This window comes from Papaver somniferum, unplaced genomic scaffold (genome assembly GCF_003573695.1).
Source record: "Papaver somniferum cultivar HN1 unplaced genomic scaffold, ASM357369v1 unplaced-scaffold_6, whole genome shotgun sequence".
Lineage (NCBI taxonomy): Eukaryota > Viridiplantae > Streptophyta > Magnoliopsida > Ranunculales > Papaveraceae > Papaver > Papaver somniferum.
In genome coordinates, this window is record NW_020648748.1 from 1751212 (window position 1) to 1773085 (window position 21874).

Genomic DNA, 21874 nt, shown 5'->3' on the forward strand with positions numbered 1-21874 from the left:
CAATATAAGTATGCACTAGAGGTATCCAAAAAGAGAGTTCTTTTTTTTTCACTTTGAAAAGCGTACAAGAGTTAGTTGTTACTTGGCGGAGAGATTCCAGAGGCATATTACAGGTGAGATTGTAGTCCCGTCAAATCCTCCAAATTTGGAAACATTGATGAAGATATTGTAGTCGAGGTTAATCACTAGTGGAAAATGGGGTTTCTAGGACTCACATCTGAGACCCTCATTGACCGTAGTTGGACCTTTGACAGAACATAGCGGTCTCTGATATAATAAAAACACGGAAAAAAATTCGGAGATGATTAATAGCCGTCTCTGAAATGTTATCATTTTGCCCTAAATCTGCTACTGATCCCACGACCCATAAAAACCGATTGAGATGTGATAATATTTTTATTATTTGCCCGAGGATATAAATACCTCTTTCTCTCTCCACATTTTTAATCTCTCACTCTCTCTTTTTCTTCTTCTGTTTTCTCGGCCTCTTATGTCTTATCCGTATCTTCTTCATCCCTTTCATCCACCAAACTGATAAAAAAACCCAGAAGAAATCAATTAAATCTCTCTCGATCTCTTAGCCATCTTCTTCATCCACCAAATCGAAACTGAAAAGAAAAACCAGAAGAAATCAATTAAATCATCTGCTCTCCCGGTCTCTTATTCATCTTCTTCATCGACCAAATCGAAACTTAAAAAAACCCAGAAGAAATCAATTAAGTCATTGCTCTTAAACCCTGGGTTTGTTTCTATAAATTAAAAGAAACGCCCATTTCCCAGTTTGATTAAATCATGGGGTTTGTTTCTATAAATTTCTTCTAATAATTAGGGTTTACTGTTTGATTTTTCTTCAATTTTTTTCTTGTTCCTTTTGTTTGTTCATAAGGTTATTTTTTTTGTTCCTTTCATGCAGAGTATTCTTGTGATTTAATCCAAGGTCTCTTCTTTTTATTGGTAGCCATTTAGGCATTTTTCTTAATTAGTCTCAACAATTTTCGATTTATTTTGGTTTGATGAATCAAGGTTCGATTATCAACTTTACTTGTTTTGCTAATCTAGGATTTGTGATTTTGCTATAATCTCAGAAGATCTAGTTGTTAGGATCTTTGTTGGATTCAATATCTAGTTGAAGTATTCCTTTTCCCTCGATTTTATACACAAAAAATTGGTAAAAGATTTTATTTATTTTTGAATTTTTTTTACCTTTAATGTCCATTGAGTGTTTGGAGTTATGGGTCTGATATTGGATTCCTAACAAGGAGGTTTTATTCCAAATTGTTTTTATCTCACTGATTGGATGTCCCCTGTTTAGTTGTTTTTCATTGATCTCTAGATTGTTTGAATTTTGAATCGCTAATTAAACTTTTGGAGGTTATGGCAGAAACATGTAAGTTTTTTTTATCTCAATTTTAATTTCAATTTGAATCTCATTGGAAAATTTTGATTCAAGAATGTTAAATGGAAAAGTGCTTGGTTTGCTTGAGTTTAATAGTTAATTTGTTTTTTTACTTGATGCAGGTCTTGGTTTTGAAGCTAGAAGACCCTACACAGCCAGGGTAAATACTATGATCTGCTGGTATGCTATGTTTAATGGAAAAGTGCTCGGTTTGCTTCAAGAATGTTAAATGAAAAAGTGCTTGGTTTGCTTGATTTTAATAGTTAATTTGCTTTTCTACTTGATGCAGGTGCTTGGTTTTGAAGATGGAAAACCCTACGAAGCCAGGATAAATACTATGATCTTCCCGTATTCCTATGTTTATTGCACTTTAATTTCTATGAGTTATGCATTTCTCGATTTGTTGCTTTGATCAATGAGGGTATATATTTGTTGTTGATGAATTTATTAGAAACCAGTTACTGAAATACTTAAGGGCCCAGTTTTGATTAGCAAGAACTGGTTGAAGGTGCTATTACTTATGGATTCTAGTTGATAATGATTCCGAACATTTCCCTGTCCAATTAATTGCATTTCTCTTGTAAACTCATTTCAAAGCATTGATTCTTCCATATTCAAGGGATTAATAGTTTTAAGTCTTTCGACAAATTTTATATTTGGTCCTGTGTTAGTTGCAGACGTCTAGTTTGTCTCATGTACTGAGAAACATTTCCTTTTTTTGTTTTGATAGATTTGATTTTTCTGTTCTTATGAGCTTGTGTTTGGCAACAGAGTCATGCCGACAACATGTTTGACAAAATTTCTAAGTAAAAATGGGGTGTTGATGAATAGAAATTTACTATATTATCTTTCTAATGACTTGAGACATTAAGCGCCATCTTTGTTTGGTTGTACTGGCAAGAGTGAGCAATATATTGAAGAAATATGTATATTTTTTTTTCATGTCTCCTTTTTTTTATCTTCTCTCAATAAACTTTTGGATGTTGACTTGCATGTTGAGACTGACAATAATTTAGACAGTTTATAATTGATAGAATGGGTCGAACCTTTTAAATTTTAGATTGTTGACAGATGCACTCATTTTCATTTCACTTTAAGTGGGAATGTTGGTTCCTATGGTAGTTTTTGTTGGAGGGAAATTAGCAAGTTTATTCATGAAATCCAACCTAAATGACTCCATATGGTCGTGTGTCCGTTAATATGTTGGGTGTATGCAAACTGATCCACTATACACATCTATCATATGTTTAGGACTGAGCACCCACTACATTTCCTATTTATTTCTCTCTTTCTCTCATATACTGCACTAATCACTTGAGGTTTATTATCCACGCAGTTAGTTGCTAAGTTACTAAATTGATTATGAATTTTCCCCTAACCCTTTGAAATCTCAACATATATGTACCATTAACCATGTGATGCTAGATAGAATGTCATAGATTATATTTTCGTGAGAGAGTTTTCTAAGGAATGTCATAGCTTATATTTTCTTGAGAGAGTTTTCTAAGTTTAGTGTAAAATTCATGGCATGTTGGTATTTTTAGCGTAACTTCATGTCACATTAGTGGTTTCCAAATAATTACGGATAACTAGTCTCTCTGAATTTTAAATTTTAGATTATCAAGTTATTTGATTTTTATCAGTCCTCTCGACTTTCTCACGGTTCATTCATATACCTCTGTATTTATGTTCTCGTGAATCCCTTGATCGTGTGATAGACTTGAAAGCATAATAAACTTGGGTTAGCGCATTAGTTGTGGAGACTAGAGTGGTCTGTTAGCTACGATTTTGGATTGGTATAAAATTATACTATAATGCGCCCCCCATATGTGAAACTTGCAATATTAAGTAGTCTGTCAACTCATTATTGGGTATTTCGCTCCTTTTAGAAAAAGATATCATGATTTTATTATTTAGACTTGGTATTTGATTGAATGGTTGTGCTGACGGTGGATTAAGATTGTTTCCACTATACATTGTTACCCTTTTCTGACTTAAACATCTTGTTGTTGCAGGTTGGTTTGTGATGACATACGTGGATTAAGATTATTGTTGCCCGACACTTTATAATTCCATTGGTGGAAATCATGTAGCTCCCCCTGCGCACATGTGAGTTGACAACATACCCTGAACCTCCTTTGTGATTTGATTTTGCTACTTATTTGGTTCAGATAGCAGGCCGAATCTTGGGTTATAATCTGCACCTCTTGTATTCCACTATATATATAACCTGTTGGTTGTTGATACGATTTTGAACATTATTCCCCTGTGAAATTAGTATTTGCATACAAAATGCGTTACCTAATATTAATTCCCTTTAGTCATTTTCTTTTCTTGAATTTCCCTGCTTTTTTCATTTATGTTTTCACTCTTGTTGCATGATTGTATACCTGCTACTGATGAGCCAACTGCTGTTTAAATGACCTAGATCTAGGTTTAACCTCTAAAATTACCTCACACGTGAACCAATGATAAGTCATTGTGATGTTGTTGATTTGCTTTGCAGGAACGACGATCCTTGTCGTATGTGAACCAGTGACACAACACATGGATGCTCTACTTGATATGGGTTGTATATTCAAGTAGTACTTGATTGATGTTTATTTCCCCTTTTCGCTAAGGTAGTAACAACTTACTTTGAACTCATAATTTCCAATTTCTTGTTTTTCGTTTCTATGAAATTTTGTATAGCATAGAATGTACAAGCAGTCTAGAAATAGAAATTCTAGGTGGCAGCACCTGACAGGGTTTTGTCGGTAAATTTAGGAGCCCTCAGGCTATGAATTAGTCCAGGGAGTCTTCTAAGAATTAATAGGTGGACTTCTCTATTTTCCAAGGAGATATCAGACACTTATTTTTGTCGAGTAATGAATCTCGTAGGAATTTCTGAACACTGCTGGTCCAAAATAAAATTTCTGGGCTGGAATTCCCGTTATATATTTTATTTGTGATATTCTTCCGTGTTCTCGAATCATTTAGAGTTTAAAATAACTTGAGTGTCTTGTAATGAAATATAGTCCTTGGGATGACGTTTTTGGATTCATACTAGGTGACTCATGCTCAGTTATGGTTACGTCTATATCCTGGAACACTCATTTTCTTAGAGTGAAGTCCTTATGTGTCCTTTGTAAAAGATCGCTAGATACCTCAACTTTAACATATCTATCGACTTGCAGACAGTAAATGTAAGTTTGCATGGTCATTAGACCATGATTCCTACATATTGTGGACCTCTTTATTAGACCATGGTTTCGTTATTATACTGTGATTTCCTACATATTGGGGACCTTTTTATTAGACAATGGTTTTGTCACTAATAAAGAGATTTTTACTTTAATTTGATTTCATTCTCCTTTACCCTGCAGCCGAATTGTTTAATTTTAGAAATTTCACCTGTATTATCATGCACGTTTGTTGTGGAACAGAGCAGAGGGTCAATCAAATGATTTTCTTTTCTTGTGTTGTCTGGCTGTTCCCAAAATTATACTTGGTTATCTATGAGCTTTGGTATATTTCATACTCAAATTGATGCATAATGGTCGATTTTGCAGCACTTGGAAACTGTAATCAAGTCTCGCATCCCAGGCCTCCAGTCGCTAATTAATAAAAGTATTGCTGAACTAGAGGCGAAATTCAGTCGTTTTGGCAAGCCTTTTTCTTCTGATGCTGGAGTAAGTCTAGCTTAAATCTCAGTCTTCAATTCAGAGCCTATTGTCTTTAGTCTTCGATATGCACTTATGAGTAAACATGGACTAAGTTATGGAGATTTGCCGTCTTTTGACCTAATTCACTAATTGTGGTTTTTTGTAGGGTAAATTGTACTCAATTATGGAGATTTGTCGTCTTTATGATGGAATTTTCAAAGAACATCTTGACGGCATGTATGTAGCTGGTAGATTGGAATGTAGCTGGTGTTACTTTCTGGTAGATTGGAATGTGAGTTGACAACAAAACTTGAACCTCCTTTTGTGATTTGATTTTGAGTTTTATCTGTTGCCTTAGAATGATCTATCTATCCCCATGTGATGTTGTTACTTACAAAAAAAAAACATGAGCTTCCAAAGGATTCAACCCATTTTTTTGTATCAGCCTTCCATTGCCCTGAAGCTCTTGTTTTGTTTCAAGCTTGTCCTTTCGTAGTCATGGTTGTGAGATAACTTTACTACAGTTTGTGGCCAATACTTCATGTCTTGATGGTCATCTTTACCTCAGATAGTATTATTAGTTGTTAAGTTACATATGCTTCTACTGGAGGGCAGTTTGGAGTCCAGCTCATTGATTGAATTCTGTAACATATTACATAACTTACTTTTGATAATACTGTCATCTCTTAACTTATTTTGCTCTACCATGTATGATGAACTAAACGAAATTGTTGATTTGCTTTGCAGGAACGATGTTCTTTGTCGTATGTGAACCAGGGACAAACACATGGATGCTCTACTTGATATAAATCATGAAGTATTGGCTAAGTTCATCGTCATCGGAGGTGCTTATCGTTTTATTGTTTAAAATGTTGTTGTTAGAACTTACTAGCTAGCTCAGGCATGTATTGTTATGAACTCAGAATTTCATCCTTTTTTGTGTAGTTTTAAACCCAATGGATAAATTGAATGAATGTTGAATTCACAGTTTGAGTTTAAATTTGAAGTATCATTCGAATTTCAGTTAAAATTGAGTTGCATTTGAATTTCAGTTCAATTTGAGGTTGCATTTGAATTTCAGTTCAATTTGAAGTTGCATTTCAATTTCAGTTTGACTGTAATTTGACTTGACTATAGTTTGACTTAACTAGACTTGACTTGACTGTTTGACTTAAATACCAGTAAGATTAATCCAGATTCATCCATTCAGACATTCAGCTGATCTGAATCTGATTTTTTTTATATTATAATTCAAATCTACGACCAATGTCGCGGGTCAACGTTTAGTTACTGTTAGAAACGGTCTCTGTTCAGAGACCCACATCTTAGGGGTCGTTCAATTAAAAAACGCTTTATAAACGACCCTTTCAGAGAACCCTACAATGGGTCGTTTAACTCGTATATATGACGTGTCCTGACAGTCGCGGAAATGCTGTTTTCCACTAGTGAATGACTATTATACAGTCACTGACGATCAATATAACACTTTATGGAAGCAGAAGAGTGTTGGACCTTATGCCACTGAGTCATACCATGAACAGAACGTCGATGAGATAGCAGTGGGTATCTTAGTTGTTCCTCGTCATTTGTTCCCTAGTCATCCTCTTCCTGACATGATGTCGCATACATACACCTATAACACACAAAATGAGCCCCCATCACAACTGTCGGAGATAGATTTCAGTTTACCATTTTCCAATGAAGCCGGCGTAAAACGTCAAGTACCAGTTCCACGGGTTCCTTGTCCGTATAACTTTCGGGAGATGAATTTGACAATGATAAGTACATTTACATTTTGTACTCATTTATATTTTAGGTTTCTTTAATATTCGACGAAATTCTCTAATTTATATACTTGTAGGATGATTGCATTAGGTTTAGTGGAAAAATCATGTCCGTTCCAGCTTGGAGCTCGTCAAGTCGCATGGGACGAGTCATACAAATTGGCTACAACTTCATGTTCCTCATCTGGAAGATCTACATCTTCTTCTGTACCATCTATCCATGCTCCAAACAATCCAAATGAAGCTTTTACATCACAAGACCTCACATTAGGTGGTTCATATGAATGGGCTACGGGTCAAGGATTTTACACTCCTAGGGTCGAAGATGGAGCTACTACATCACAACAAGGAAATGCACAATATCAACAAGGAGGAAATGAATTTACCGATGCGTTGTTGGGGGGAAGCAAGCCTAACATTGTTTATGATACTCAGTTCAGCCAACAACCCCATAATTTCTTTTGACCTGAATTAAATTACTTGTCGTAGTGTTATACTTTTAAGTACTATTTATTTGTAGAGATTGTTTAAGTTTTTTATTTTTTATGGAGTGTTATATTTTGTTTATTTGTTGTTTATCGAGTGTTATGATTTATTTTTATGGAGTGTTTTTAAGTTTTTTCATTTTTATGGAGTGTTATACTTTATTTATTTGTTGTATGAGGTACATTATGCAGGGAGCTTTGAGAAGAAATTTGTTTGGCCTGCCAGATGAGAAAGATGATATTGAGACAAATTTTATAGCAGTGGATACACTTTTGGAGACTCAGAGGAGGCGGGGAGTACATCAACCCATCCCAAATGAAGTCAAGACCCGTCAGACAGTGCATATAAAACGTGTAGATGCAGATGCTCGTATGATGCATCAATACTTCAACTTCAAATGTATGTATGAGACAAAGAAGTTCAAAGGTTGGTTTGCATTTCCTCTTCCAAACATGGTTATGGAACCGACACGGAGAAAGTTTGAGAGATGGTGATAGTCCAAACATGGTTATGGATGATGCCTTGCCGAAAGTTGATGATGGTACAACCGATGTGGACACCGATGAAGACCAATATGACCCTCAAGGAGATGGTGCATTTTATGAGAATGAAGAGTAAATTTCATATTTTAAGTAGACATTTTATGAGAATATAGACACAATACCCCTTTATTTTAACCAAGCACGCTTTCATTAATAAGTAGACATTTTAATTAGTTCTTGTAAACTCCATAATACTCTTTTTATCACTTAAGTACGTTTACAATTATATTAAATATTAAACTAGAACTCCATATGCATACGTCTTCATAATACTACTTCATATGCATACGTATTCATAATACTTATTTGGTGATATTCCATACTTATTCATAATACTTCTTCATGCATATGCTTCATAACCAAGTATCTCTAAAGCGGTGTTACGAATGAACGTCATTCCATGATCCGTTTCATATTAAGTCATAACATCTTCGCGATTACCATTTGAATACCTTAATGAAATGACAAAACGGCGTTTATCAAAAACAATCGTGAGTTTGGGATGAAAATGTAGCCGTTTGCCGGAGCGCCGCACCAATGGGCGTCCAACGCCAAACCAAACGACATTTGGTATAACAGTCGCGAGATCAAAAGTGACCGTTGAAGATTAAATGACAGAAAATGCAGCGCCCTACCATTCGGCGTTCCGACGCCGAACCAAACGGCGCTTCGGAATCTCATCCATCAGATCAAGATGCCCTTTGCATTTTCAAAGACTCAGATTAAATATCCTTTTAAAACTACAACAGATATTTTTTCAAGCTTCCCTATAAATAGAGGACTACTTCTCCTTCATCCCTCACACCATAATCAATTGATTATCTTCTTCGTTGATTTTCTTCCTCTTCTTCACATAGTTTTGTTCATACAAAATCATGGTACACTTTAGTACAATAAAAGAAGAGGAACTAATTTATGGTTTGGTCATAGCAAGCAACGATCCAATTCATGGAAAAGATAAAAAAGGTGCAATATTTTGGAGTAAGATTATTGAAGAATACAATAAAAAAAAGGGTCCCAATGGTGTCGAAAGATGGAAAAGCATTGCGAACAAGGAGCAAGACAATAAGAACCGAAGTGGACAAATATATTTCTTTTGTTAGGCCCTACTTCCGAAACAAACCTACGGGGATGACCGAGGAGGATTATGTAAGTACCTCAAATTTTTTTAATGTTTTTTTTCTTCCATTTTGTTCTCTTTCTTTCTTTCTCTAAATTTTTCCTTTTATTTTTCCCCCAGTATCATCGTGGAAAACAGAATTATGAAGCATCGACTGGAAAACTTTGGAAGTACGATTCGGTTTTCTAGATCCTGAAGACTTATCAACCCGATTACAACCCGGCGGTGAACAATGATGATGGAGTCGGTACTTCCACTCAACCTAGTCAACAATTTCAAGATACTTAAGAAAATCAAGATGATAATATGGATGAATATTTGCAAAATATGGCAAGGTTTGGTGGCACTTCATCTACTCATAATTCTGAAACCTCGGACATATAAAAGAGAAGACGCTATTTCGAACATACCAATGATGTTAAAAGTGAAGGTAGAGATCAAGCAAAGAAAAAGGCTCATGAGGCTAAGGCATCGCAGAAATCAGATGAAAAATGGATAAAAAACTCATCAAACTTCTTGAAAATGCACAAGCACAAAGAGAGGCCAAATATGAAATAAAGGAAGAGTATCTAAGGAAGAACATGGAAAACTCTTCAATCTTGTCACAAACGCAACAAAGAGAATCATAAATGAAGATCCTACGACAACATTTGGATGAATTACAAGAATGTGAGAGACCGATCTACAAAATATGGAAGAACGAGATTTTAGCCCGTTATGGTTTGGACCTTATCCCCTAAACTAAAGTGATAATTTAAGTCATTTAGAAGTAAGATTTCAATTTCAATGTACTTTTTAATGTTTTAAGTTATTTAGAAGTATGATTTCAATTTCAATGTAGTTTTTTATGTTTTAAGTTAGGATTTCAATTTCAATATACTTTTTAGTTTCTTCAAAAAACATTGTAACTTTGTTTTGCAATGTAATGGAAGATTATAAATTCTCAAATGGCTACATTTACTTTGATAAATCTCCAAATTGAAACAAAATACGATTAAACACAAATTCTCAAATTGGCTACATGTAGAAAGACATAGATGTTAGTTAAAAAAAAAGGGCCAAGCACTGGATGGAGCAGCGTCGCAGCCGAACGCCGAATGAAACAACGTCCAGCCTAGCGCCTAACTGTTCGGCGTTATTCTATGGAATATTCACATAATGCCGAATGGTCCAGCGTTTTTGTTATTTTTTGAACGCCGCACCATTCGACGTTTTAATCTCGTTGATAGTAGGACGACGAGAAAATGTTAGGAAAGAAAAGTAGCCAGATAGAGTGTTAACTTTTTCCCCACACTTTTTTCATGATTTACAACACTTTTTGACCAATTTAGCAGTCCAATCTCTCCCATATGACTTAGCCTAAGGGTATTTTAGTCTACCTAATACCAAGCCATTCATCCTCGGAGCCCAGACCCCGAGAATCGGCCCAGGTCCCTAGACACCTTGACAACCAAACCATAGCCAAAGACGAAACCCTGGTCATGAATTGTCATGTAGCACTGGATTTATTGTATTTCTTTTTTGTTGTTTTTTTTAAGATGCCACCACTCAGACTCGAATGCTGTGGCACTGCTTTCTAAGAACAACATGTCTATGAAGTTCATCCCACCGAATTGCTCGAAAGTCGTATAAAGAAGTTATGAAATGAAAATTTGCAAAACCAAATTTGTCCGATCAAAATCGCACAAATGGAACTGCAAAAAGTTGGTTGGAGCTCCAACCCCTTTTTGAATGACAAGTCATATTCCATGAAACAGGTAATTGCTAATTTTAACATCGAAATCATACAGATCTGGCTGCTACCTTAAATTTCCAATCGATCAAGTATGTTCTCTATGATAATTGTGGGAAGCTTCTCCATAATAATATGTTGTTGGTGTTGCTATAGTTTTCGTCTCTACCTTACTTTCTCTGTGAATAATAATACCCAAACACAGTCCTGTGTGTTCCTTTTATAGATAGGCTGTCAAACCCAGGCCGTTGTGTTCTTTTTTATAGAAAGGCTCCATTAATGGAAGTTTAAGAAAGAGTTTCCTCTATTGAGTCAAAGTTAGTTGGTCATTTACCAAGTAATACCAAAAAATAATTAATAAAGAAAGATTTTATCGAATCAAAGAAGTTCTTCTAAGAATCACAAGGAGCACCTTCATTCTTGAGAGTTTAAATATCACTCGCTTCATACCTTTACTAGGGTTTATTATTTGAGACAAAAAGGAAAGACTCAAACTTGTGAAACAAGAAGACAAAGTCATTTCCATATATAGTTTTTATTCCTGTCCGGACTCTGCTTATATACTGCCATATACAAAGCAGGGAGCTAGATCAAAAAGAAAAAAAAGGATTATCCAGCAAAAGCCCAGTTTAGGGGCCCAACCGAATTCGAGCCCCAAACGAACTTAGGGTCACAGAGGCATTGTCCAGCACGAAAAGTAAAGCCAGCACTGGCATTTGACATGTAATAATCCAACGGTGATCTTCCAATTTGTTACTTCAACTTATCTCACATCTCGATACTTGGTATCGGAAACTGCTTCGAATTCCAGTGGGATTATATTTGAGATTTCGTTTATATTTTAATTTCCTTCCTTTTCCTTTTTGTACTAGGTCTAACGCGGACGGACTCTGTATAAATCCTCTCTCTATATATAATCTCAGTTTCATCAAACCTAGAGAATAAGAAGTGAAGGGTTTGCTCCATCCCGAATTGTTGTTTATTTTTCTTCTTTTACAGAAGAGAATAAGAAGTGAAGGGTTTTCCGTAACTAGAGAGAATCAAAGATGTTTACACGGATTTTTCGGAAGCCTAAGAAGGAACCAGGTGTTCTACCAACGTTAGCTAAGTTGCATGAGACGCTCGCAATGTTAGAGAAGAAAGAGAACCTTCTCTTAAGGAAGGTTTCTGCAGAGGTGGATAAAGCAAAAGAGTTTTCCAAAGCGAAGAACAAAAAAGGTGCTTTAGCTTGTTTGAAGAGAAAAAAGATGTTAGAACAGCAGGTCGAGCAACTTGGAAATTTTCAATTGCGAATTCATGATCAGGTGACACTGATTGAAGGTGCAAGAGTTACAACAGACACTGTTGATGCATTGAGGACTGGAGCAGCTGCTATGAAATCTATGCAGAAAGCAACTAATATTAACGATGTCGACAAGACAATGGATGAAATCAATGAGCAAACACAAAATATGAAAGAAATTCAAACCGCACTGTCAACTCCTATTGGCTATGACTTTGATGAGGATGAATTGGAGGCTGAACTCGAGGAACTAGAAGAATTAGAGTTGGAGGAACAAATTCTTGATACAGAAACAAGTTACCCTGTACCTCCAGTCCATGTCGCACAAGTAAATCAACCAAATAGTCGTCCTCTTAGCAAGAACTCCAAGGAAGAAGACGAGTTGGCTGCATTAGAGAAACTGATGGCAATCTAAACAGTGTTTGCAGATTAATTGCATATACTGTTGATGAAATCCCGGTGCTTGGTCAGCTCTAATCCATTTAATTACAGGTTTATGTTTCTGCAGTGTGCAGCAAAAATTTGCTGGTTAGAAAAATTTGTATAGGTGGGATATAAAATTTGCTGGTTATAATCTAATTTCTCATCTTGCTTCTAAATTTTTTCTAGTTTTGGCGGGGGATCTTTTGTGTCTTGAAGCACTTGGACGCATTGGAAACCAATTTGTGAATGCTGATTTCATATTACAAATTGAATAGTAATTAAAAATAAATAATAAATAAAATAATATTGAGACTATTAGTCCCATATCGTCTGGGTTACATAAGATCTTGCGATTTATAATTCTAAGGCCTCTCCACTCATTCACAATAAGCTCTGAGTTGGATGTCTGAATTCTAACATGGTATCAGAGCAGACCTTTATATCCTTAGGGGCTCACCATATTCTTAAGATACATAGGAGGGTATCAACGTAGATAATTTACGACAAGTCATTTGACGCGCCTTTACTCTGCGTCACCTGATTTATTGTGCACGATCAATGTAGACTATTTACGACGAGTAATTTGACCCGCGCCAGAGTCACCCGATTTATTGTACACGTGTTAGACCCGATAAGGAGCCTTTACTTTACATGGTATTAGAGTAGGCTATTTGTGACGAATCATTTGACCGCGCCTTTAATCCGCGTCACCAAATTTTTTGTACACGTATTAGACCCAATAAGTCGCCTTTACTCTGCGTCACCCGATTTATTGTGCACGTGTTAGAACCAACAAGGCCACACGTGAGGAGGCGTGTTGAGACTGTTAGTCCGAGCAGACTATTTGTGACGAGTCATTTGACCGCGTCTTTACTCTACGTTACCCAATTTATTGTACAAGTGTTAGTTGCAACAAGGCTACATGTGAGGGGTGTGTTGAAACTATTAGTCCCACTGATTTGAATCACTTAAAAGGGGTTTGAGGGCGTGTTGAGACAATTAAAAGGGGTTTGAATCAAAGGATGATTAACAATAGTTTTCAATGATCATCGCCGTCACGATGGTAGTTACTGGATAAAAGGTTGTGGATTTAGAGGTGACGGAAAAGTTACCTTGGAGAGAGAAGAAACAGAAGAGAGAAGAGAGAGCCTCAATTTACGACAACCCAATGTATTTTTCCGGTTTATACTAACATTTTGAAGATAAAAGTTAGTAATGTTGTGGTTGACCGAAACCCAATGAAAAGAGATAATCTTACTTTTGCTTCAGTTATCATCTCCTCTGCATATCTCTTCTTTTCGTTAATGCATCAAGAGTTTCTCTCGATCCTGTAAGATTTGCACTACACCAAAATTAGGGATTAGCAACGATACATGGCAATTCCAAAGTGGGGTTGCAACAGTCTGATCTGTTGCGAAAATCGATATTGCAGTTTTTCGCAAGGGCTACATTAGCGTTGCGATTGTTTTTCGCCATTGTTTCTAACTGTTGCAACTCTAAAATATTGCAACTGTTTCACTTGAATATCGCAACAGGCTAACTAGTTGCGAAAGTTTTGTAACATCAAAAAATAGCAGTTTTGACCGGTCAAAACCAGGTCAATATTAGAGTTCTCTATAGCAAAATCAAGTTAACCCTATTCATTTGAAATCAAATTAGTCAATAGAAATATCAAGATAGTGTTCTTAGAGTTAATTCACCATGATGAACTCCTACACAAAATGTATGAAGCACACCATAAAAATCATATGAAGGAATTTATAAACTGAGTATCACACCGAGGTTCTGACAAAACGATTTAAAGAAAAATGAACTCTCACATTCTTAGGAACTAAGGAAACCAGCTACCTAGGTGAACATTTCTGCTGCACTGAGGCACGCCCAAAGGTTGAAGTTTAAGTTGTCACCATGGGTTGTGAGGCATTTCTACTGGAGGAACCAGCAAGAACAATGTGCTAGCTAGATGTGGCACGCCCACTTCCACTGAAGCTGCTAAAATCTACAATAAAACAATGAACCAATTTACTATTAGTATTCAGTGTGCGAAATGAGAACACTATCGTTTTACTTGCCATACATGTGAATGCCTGACCCTATACACCAAGCCACATGTCAGTAAGAACAACACAAAGATGATAGCAAAGTGATATAAAGGCCTGGAGCGTTCAGAACTAGGTGAAGATCTATGCTACTCTGCAGTCCTGAATTAAGTGCATCCACTTCCGCAAGTGCAAATTTTTTCTTAGTCTTTAAAAGGCACCGAAAAGAGTGTTATGTTACTGACATATATGTGCGAGTAAAAGAGGGTGGCATCAACTTTCGTGAAACGACATGAAAAGATAATCTAGGATAGAGAGAGATAGGCAGGAGAAGCTTCTACTTACTTTTCTTTTTGCATAGCCTTCATTGCAGCCGCCCCACTTCATAGAGGTTATGATAGTCTCCACAAATTGCATTGAAGAGCTAGGTAATTTGAAAGGTGAGAATGGAAAGACTCACATGAATTGTTAGCACATGACAGCATAGAGGTTCATACTTTTCTTTACACAATTCCCAAAATTGTTTCCCATGTGAACAGTCAACAACTTCATCAGATGTTCCCTGCATAGGGATACAGAAGAGATGCATGTTATGACAGTCTCCACAAATTGCATTGAAGAGCTAGGTAATTTGAAAGGTGAGAATGGAAAGACTCACATGATTTGTTACCACAGGACAGCATAGAGTTTCATACTTCTCTTTACACAATTCCCAAAATTGTTTCCCATGTGAGCAGTCAACAACTTCATCAGATGTTCCCTGCATAGGGATATAGAAGAGATGCATGTTATGATAGTCTCCACAAATTTCATTGAAGAGCTAGGTAATTTGAAAGGTGAGAATGGAAAGACTCACATGAATTGTTACCAGGACATCTAATTAACTATATTTTGTCAATGTTCTGCACATAAACAAGAGGGAAAGAAAAGCTCAGACATACAACAGGAATAATCCAAGTCACTAGAAAGAAAGAAAAATTAAATAGTTGAGTATAGAAACGCAACCTTGTAGATGTCAACCAGTATGGCCACTTTACAAGATACAAGTCTGATAGTATAGGGATGGAGAACAGCGGCTCTTAACTGAGGCAAACGAGTTGTTAGGATCCAGCGTGGGACCACTTCCTGTTTTGGGCCCTAGATATCTCCTAAGCACTTATATAAAACTTCTACATATGTGTACATGTTATGCTCATTTGTCTACCAAACAGGACATGTGAAATTAGAAGTTATCATATTATTGAAAAAACATATTATGCATCCAAACTTATCCCCTGGAGATAAATTTCAAACTGAGCTAAACAATATTCAACTAGTAACTTATTTTGTACAAAAAGAGACAGCTAGACTAGTTAAGTTCATATCCAAATATAGCCGATGGCAATGAAATATACATGGTAGATCAGTCTCAGTTTTCCAAATTGGAGAGATAAAGTTGCCTACAAAGAAAAAATGCACTCTGAACCAAATAATTCAAACCTATTTCATTACTTCCTCAATAAATAAAACACAAATTCAGCAGTTATGGCTTTACATTACATCCCTCAAAGATTCTAGGGAGTATCGTAGTTTTCAAAATAATTTCTTCTTTCTATTTCTTTTCTTATAATAAGCACACACCACCTTAACAGATGAGAGCACATAGTGAGATGTCGAAAAGAATGCAACATGTTTTTAACAAGGCACTTTGTCAATTATCTACTTTATATATGTAGGAGTACATGAATCTTACCTTTCCTCCTTCTGTTATTGAACCTTCCTTATCCATCACACAGTAAATTTGCTGAGTTTGTAACTGCAATGATACGAAGTAAGAAAGATTTCAGCACATTTCATACGCCGAACCTTAAAATGCATGAGAGGTATAAAATATAATATAATGGTAATAAATATGCTCACCACTAATATAGGACTGTTTCCCATTAGTTTAGTTTCATGGACTTCAACGTCGGATATATGTAAGATCTGCAATATCGAAAAAAAGAGATATTAACAACAGGCACCATAAAGTAGATGCCGCTGGCATTTCAAATCAAGCAGGCATCACAAAAAGCGGTTGTATTTATGCTCTTCCATTAGATAAAGGAAATAAAGTAAATACTGTATCGACGCATTGAAAACTTCTTTCCAATATCATTACATACCAAATTATTTCCAGTAAATAGACAATTTAACAAAACCCCATCAACTCATTTCCAATTTAGATGTTCGTCGGCCAAACCTTATTGCTGAAGAACATTCCCTGGCTTCCGTAAGCTTGCTTCTCTGCTTTACATCTCTCACTTACTTCAAGACTACAATTCTTCTTCAGTGTTTCCACATCACCTTACAGAAAAACAAAATCCAACTTTTCTCATACACGATAACTATGTTTTATTACGATATTTCCTACATCTAGATGACCAGATCAATTATATTGAAATGTTAAAGGTACATAAGTTGTGTGTTTCATGATTACAAGTTAAACATCATTTGCTAGTCTTGTGGTTAGTTTCACTGTAAATGCATTAGAGCAAGTACTCGTTTTTAGTTGTCAATAAATGACGAGTTAATAACAACAAAACTTGAATGGGTATTACCGTAGGTATAGCTCCATAAGCCGGTCTATTTTTTCACACTAATGTTCCACAAACTTACTCAGCAATCGCTCTCTTCTTGAACCTCTTTTGATGCCACCTGAACAAGACCCGATAACCCATACAAGTTCAAGTGAATTAAATCAAACAACTCTAAATGAAGGTAGAAGCAGGATGGATAATTAACCAAATGGCTCTTCAGATATACCCAATAAGTGAAGAGAATACGACCATATACAACCAGATTTTTCCCATAGCAAGGAAGAAATTAAGTAATTAACCTAAAAATATTAGACATGGAGTCACCGATAATAAAATTAATAACACTTTTCTTTTATATACCCACACTGAAATTGTGCTCAGAATACAAATTACAGAAAAAACAGGATTACACTGATTATTAGAGAAGAACTTATAGATACATAAGAAAGGTTTACACTTATAGGGGGGTGTAATCCATTGGAGAAGCAACAAAAACCTGAGATTGAAGCATCATAATCAAAAAATCAGAATTAAGTCACTAAAACAAAAACCCGTCCCGAAAACATGACAATAAACAATCTCTAGAACTTATAATCAAAGATACTCGAAAATTAAAACTTTCTTGTTTCTTACCAAGTATGGTTTTATGAAGATGACTCCTCAAGATTGAAAACCCGAACCACACTGCAAAAAAGAGCCATACATTAAATAAAATTAATCAGCCAAATCAAACTAGGGGTTCTAATAAATATTTGGGTTTTAAGAGAACACTAACCTTATAATATCAAATAACTCCTCAACTGCAATTTTCTTTGTGATTCAAATCGTCCTCAACAGCGGTGTTAGGGTTTTTACTCGGGAGAGATCATATCTAAAGATTCAGAAATCTTTTAGTATAGAGAGAGTGAAAGGGAAGAGTGTTGGAATATATGCCATAGATGTTATCCACCGAGGTGGTTAGTTAGCATCACAGACTAAGTCTAGCTAGTGAATCCTCTATTCAAGTTAGATAACTTTAGTTTACCTAGTCAAGATAGTTTGTTATCATCTAGGGTTACTGTTTTATCCTATAATTCTATAAATAGGAATTATCATGTAAATGTAAATCATCTCTCTGAGTTCTAGAGATCTATAATACAATTCACCCTTATGGGTTTTATCAGTGGATGTAGGTCAGATGGACTGAACCACTTTAATCTTCTGTGTGTTCTCTATTTCCCTCTTACCATTCATATTTTATGTTGGTATCAGAGCGGGGAGATCCGCTCAAATGCTTCCGCTTTCTATATTTTTTTTGTTATCATATTGATTTTCTCATAGTTATGGACTTATGGGGTATCATCGATTCCGCATCTACTGGCATCTTTTTTTGTTTTAGTTTTGATGCTTACATGGTGCTTTCTCTACTATCCAGATTTCTTAGGGTTAGTATCTTAAATCACAAGTAAGTTCATAAAATCTGCTTTCCTTGTTATCAGAATGGGTATCAAGTAAAGAGGTGGTATAGTACTCACGTTTTGGCATAGAAGATTCGTGGGTTCTATAATCTTTATCATTATTGTACTGTACATCGCATCAACGTATGATTTTGAGTCTATGCAGTAATATCACTTTCAGTGATTGTCAATCTAAACGAGGTTTTATCTTGTTCTCAAAATTTGTTTGTTCATTCTCTCAAGAACATTCAAGTCAATTCTGAAAATATTTTCTATTTTCGAACTTCTTGCCATTTTTGGTAATCAAAATATTTGTGGAATGTATTCCATATCTTCGAAATCTATTATATTTCTAGTTTACTCAGTCAAAACCAGTAATTCCTGACTCTGAGTTGTCAAGCAGATTTTACTGACGGAAATTGATTTTATTTCCAAAATTGTTTTCGTATTCCAAATATTTGTTTCATGCGAAATTATGTCGTCATTTGTCTTCACTACAAATATTTCCCATATACGTGTGTATTTTCATGATCTATACACACCATAATTTTCGGGATCAGTTTTCTTTCACGAAAACTCTATTTCACGTTCATCTATAGCCGTGACTAATGGGAATCCATTAAGTCAGATGTGTTATGTTTGGTTATTTCTTAAATATTCTCTTTTCCTTCTTTTCTGAGAATTTATTTCCGAAAATATCTATACTTTTCGAGGATATCCTGCCAATATATGGTAGTCTCTTTTCCATAGTTTGGTAATCTATTTTGTACCAAGATTTTCTCTAGTTTTCTGATCTCATTTACAACAGTGTTTTTCATTCACGAAAACTCTCATACCCAGATGTACATCTGTGTTTCTCGGTCAATTCTTATACAAAACAATTTGATCGTTTCATCCAGCCAATATTTTCAACCCTGAGGGACAAGACTTTATGTGCTACGGTTGTGAAGATATATTTGCTGCTTCTGTACCTTTGTTCAAGTGTCAATGTCCGTGATTGGTGATCGAAGTTCAACCTACATAGTTTTGGGTTACAAAATTCTATTCCAGAGATTTTTCAAGTTGTACTCTTCCTTTATCTCTGAACTTCAATCCATCTTATACTTCAGTTTTCATGAGGTACTATGCTCTTCAGTACCTAACGGATCATATCATCTATTGGCATCCTTTTGTATTCTCTTGAGATCTGTGAATACAGAGAGAAACAAGATGTGTTAATATGCTATAAAAAAAAAAAAATTCTTTGCCATTATTCACGGCAAAACTTGGCTTAAATATCACGAACCTTTGGTTTCCTAATCATCAAATTATAATCTACTGATCATATTTTTATCAGGGATTCTTTTTATCAGTTTCAATCAATTTCTTTCGAACTTGAGTTCGAATCAATCCAACCCTATTGTAATGGGTACAATACAATCAACTTCTTGTATTATCTACTGATGATTGATATTTGGAAAGGATTTATATCTTTCCATTCTCCAAATATAATTTGGATGTTCAGATCTTCTATTTTCAGAGGGTATCAACATCTGGGTTTACCCATCTAAATCAAATTTTTCATCATCTTTATCAAGTTTCATCAAAGTTGCTTGTGCACGGGTCTCCCAGTTCTCAAACAATCAACAGGGAATACGTTGTGCGATAAAGATCCGTCTGCTTCCGCTTCTGTCGATGATGTTTTCTCGATCTCACCTAAATACTAGAAGAGTCTACATATTTAGATGAATTTTTCACCGTTTTTTTTTTCTTTCTTAGCATCATCATTTTTTTTTTCTATCACCAAGATCAATCGTTACTGCTTCCATTTCAATTTTATTTTCTTCGATGCAATATAATCACCCGTTGCATTTTTCTCTAAACCACTGTTTCAAGATCCATGTTTTCATATCAAGGGTTTCAATCATCTTTTCTGTTTTTATTTTCACACAAACATATTTGGGTTTTCTGTTTACATATTAGTCAAGTCCGCGAATATTCTTCGCATAACCCAAAATAAACCTATATCCATTTCAATTCTATCAATACCCATTTCAATATTAAGCTAGTTATTTGTCTGGTTTCTTTCTTCTCGGTGTTCAACGGCTCATATCGTGTTTGCTATCTTGTTATTGTGGTTCACTTTGGCGCATCTAGATTTTGTGTGTCTAATGCATCAGGGATAGATATATGTTCTTTTTACTTTTATGTCTCTTTAATATTTCTCATGGTATGGCTGTAAACAAAAAAAACAAAAATCCAGTTAGTTTAGGATTTGAATTAGCTGTTATTTTCCGTGTAAAGGGGAGATGCAAACAGTGGTACAAGTGCAGTACCATTTCGGGATTGATACTACAAGTCATCTACGTATTGATACTTCTGTTTTTCTTCTTTCAAGATCATATGGCGGGACTGAAGGCCTTGCTACAATGAACATTCAATATTGGTTTTATACAGCAGTATAGTAACGGGGTTTCTCAAGTTGACTATTATAATGGAGTTGAAGTTATATGGTTACAATCACACTGAAGACCGTTTTCCGCTACATCATCAGCTGTTGTTATTTTACTGGTTGTTCCCGTTTTTTTTTTTGCTTTTTGTGTTGCTGTTGCAGCGTTATGGTGTTCGCTGTCCAACAGAGTTCCTGCAATCATCTTTTGCCAAGTATTTGTTCCCTCAAGTACTAGTTCAGGTAATCAAGTTGCAGCGTTATGGTGTTTGCTGTCCAAGATAGTTCCAGCATTCATCTTTGCCAAGTAGTTATTGCCTCCGGTCCTAGTTCAAGTTGCACACTTCAAAAAAATTCCGTGTTCAACTTGAGGGGGGGTGTTGGAATATATGCCATAGATGTTATCCACCGAGGTGGTTAGTTAGCATCACAGACTAAGTCTAGCTAGTGAATCCTCTATTCAAGTTAGATAACTTTAGTTTACCTAGTCAAGATAGTTTGTTATCATCTAGGGTTACTGTTTTATCCTATAATTCTATAAATAGGAATTATCATGTAAATGTAAATCATCTCTCTGAGTTCTAGAGATCTCTAATACAATTCACCCTTATGGGTTTTATCAGTGGATGTAGGTCAGATGGACTGAACCACTTTAATCTTCTGTGTGTTCTCTATTTCCCTCTTACCATTCATATTTTATGAAAGAGATTCAGTGGTGGTGGTGGTGAGTGAAGGCGGCCGCAGAGCAGAGCTAGCTAGGTTTTTTTTGAGAAATAAAGAACAAGAAAGTGAAGTGAAGTCAGAATAAAATCTCTTTCGATAATAAAGGTTTGCCGACTCAGTTTTGTTCTGAATAGGTTGAATAACAAACTGACCGAGTCAGCTACAAAGTCTAGGCAGTCACACTAGTTTTTAGCACGCGGACAACTGGATTCAGTTGCAAATCGCAACAGAGTCAAATAGTTGCGAGTTTCGTAACTGTCTTAAGCTGTTGCGAACTTTTT

The 21874-nt window shown here is 35.6% G+C and overlaps 1 protein-coding gene and 2 long non-coding RNA genes across 3 annotated transcripts; all 3 read left to right on the plus strand.

Moving 5' to 3' along the window:
* Window positions 1–514: 514 nt before the first annotated feature.
* LOC113343526 lies at window positions 515–2010 on the plus strand. Its single transcript, XR_003357283.1, has 3 exons — window positions 515–1387; window positions 1519–1576; window positions 1686–2010. It is a non-coding gene; the product is annotated as an uncharacterized LOC113343526 (long non-coding RNA).
* Window positions 2011–4945: 2935 nt separating this feature from the next.
* LOC113343535 lies at window positions 4946–5937 on the plus strand. Its single transcript, XR_003357288.1, has 3 exons — window positions 4946–5067; window positions 5207–5332; window positions 5788–5937. It is a non-coding gene; the product is annotated as an uncharacterized LOC113343535 (long non-coding RNA).
* A 5813-nt stretch (window positions 5938–11750) lies between these two features.
* Window positions 11751–12401, plus strand: LOC113343463 (vacuolar protein sorting-associated protein 32 homolog 1-like). The gene has a single exon (XM_026587635.1). It carries the CDS (start codon window positions 11751–11753, stop codon window positions 12399–12401), a length of 651 nt encoding a protein of 216 aa, XP_026443420.1.
* The last annotated feature ends 9473 nt before the right edge of the window (window positions 12402–21874 follow it).

Coding starts and splice junctions, on each gene's coding strand:
- LOC113343463 (XM_026587635.1), top strand. CDS start 11,751: ATGTTTACACGGATTTTTCGGAAGCCTAAGAAGGAACCAGGTGTTCTA.